Source organism: Austrofundulus limnaeus, unplaced genomic scaffold, assembly GCF_001266775.1.
Source record: "Austrofundulus limnaeus strain Quisiro unplaced genomic scaffold, Austrofundulus_limnaeus-1.0 Scaffold388, whole genome shotgun sequence".
Lineage (NCBI taxonomy): Eukaryota > Metazoa > Chordata > Actinopteri > Cyprinodontiformes > Rivulidae > Austrofundulus > Austrofundulus limnaeus.
The window spans coordinates 365,534-367,296 of record NW_013952790.1 but is presented as its reverse complement, the minus strand read 5'-3'; the positions used below and the strand labels follow the sequence as shown (position 1 = coordinate 367,296).

The 1,763-nt window shown below is 44.1% G+C and overlaps 1 protein-coding gene across 1 annotated transcript in view; it reads left to right on the top strand.

Annotated features, from left to right (window-relative positions):
- The window catches only part of arhgap32b (Rho GTPase activating protein 32b), a gene marked incomplete in the record, with an annotated part of 86,458 nt that overhangs the window by 41,810 nt on the left and 42,885 nt on the right, over positions 1-1,763 (top strand). Inside the window, 3 exon segments of the mRNA XM_014023709.1 lie at positions 975-1,067; positions 1,156-1,278; positions 1,468-1,545. Of these exon segments, the coding sequence (XP_013879163.1) occupies positions 975-1,067; positions 1,156-1,278; positions 1,468-1,545 (294 nt within the window).

Here is a 1,763-nt window from a genome sequence, read left to right as displayed (position 1 = left end):
ACACACACACACACACACACACACACACACACACACACACACACACACACACACACACACAGAGTTCTCATGGGAACTCTGACCACCTGCAGATCACACTGCACACACATTTCTTCCTGGTTCGTTAAAACTTCTCTGTCTTCCTGTTCGTCAGTCTTCTACTCATCTGCTCTCCCTCCCGGGGCGCTGGACATCCTGGGCTTCTTTTCCTATACTGGAAATCAGGCGACATGATGTGAAAAAAAGGGGTATAAAAAAGGCAGTCCTGCACCTTAGTAATGATAACGAACTAATGACATTAGCGTGTGACCGAGCTGCTCCTCAAACAACAACAAACACATGTTCATCTGTAATGGCTGCCGTCTACCGGTGTTCTGAAAAAGTTTGTATCCCTGAAAAATACGTTTCCCCACCAGAGGGGGGTGCTCACGAGTAGGAAGTAATCTGCTTTTCCAACACAAGATGGCCCAAATCTGATGTGAAGTCTCTGACTTTTGTGTTGCGCCTCCTGGTGGACTATGTGTAAAACGCCAGAATTCATATGATGCTGCTACAGCTGATATACAGTATATTTGTTGTCAAAATACCTTTTAGTACATATGTTGTTAAAATAAAATGAACAGTCCAATGATCATTTTACTGATATGTATAAAGACTGCAAAGGCTGAAAATCTTGAAGTCTGTATGAAATTGGAGGTAGTTTGAGGATTAAATTTTTTATGCTGTTTAAGCTCAAAAAAGGGGGGTCGTATTATACATGAATAAATACGGTAAGTGTGTTTGTGCGTATATGTATAATATAATTTGTGTGTTTGTATAATAACAGTAAATATTGGTTATCGGCCATAGCAGCAACAATTATATCAAATATCGATACCGGCTGAAATTTTCATTTGGGTGCCTCCCTCTTTAGAAMCTCTGCTCCTGCTCTTCCTGTCAGTTTAATATCTAATGGTGTGTTTTCTTCACYGCAGTCGGTGTCACAGATGTTGTTGGCATATCTCTCGCGCCTCTCGGCCATCGCTGACAACAAGATCAACTGTGGGCCGGCCCTCACATGGATGGAGGTACGTCTACTCCCAGTTCACCAACACGCCAGAGGATTCTGGATTGTAGAGCTGCTGCAGGTAATCTGGGTCTGTGTTTGTGTTACAGGTTGACAATAAGGGCAATCACCTGCTGGTCCATGAAGAGTCGTCCATCAACGTCCCAGCCATCGCTGCTGCCCACGTCATCAAACGCTACATCGCTCAGGCCTCAGACGAGCTGTCCTTTGAGGTGACCATAAAAAACTGAATAATCACTGTGTAAATATGATAAATAAAAAGATTGTTTAATAAAAAGATGAGGCAGACTCCTGTGAGGCTGTTAAATAAAATGAAGCATATTATATGTGACCAGAGGGAAACCTGGTGTTAAAACTGAAGCCTGACTGTCAGCAGCTGTTCTTTAAACTGCTCTCTGCAGGTCGGAGACATCGTGTCTGTCATTGACATGCCCCCTAAAGAGGACACCACCTGGTGGAGGGGCAAACATGGCTTCCAGGTACCCCCCACCCCTTCCTCTCTGCAGACTCTTCAGGGTCTACATCTGCCTGTAATCACATTGGAGGGGGTTTTCAGATCGAAGCACGTTGCTTCAGACCTCATAGAAAGATTGTTCTGATCAGTTCAGAGACAAATTCTGTCACAGCCCCRCGCAGTGCTCAGCTTTAAAACCGTTCATATTCCTGAGTTTTAGAGCAGAGATTCTTAACCCATGGG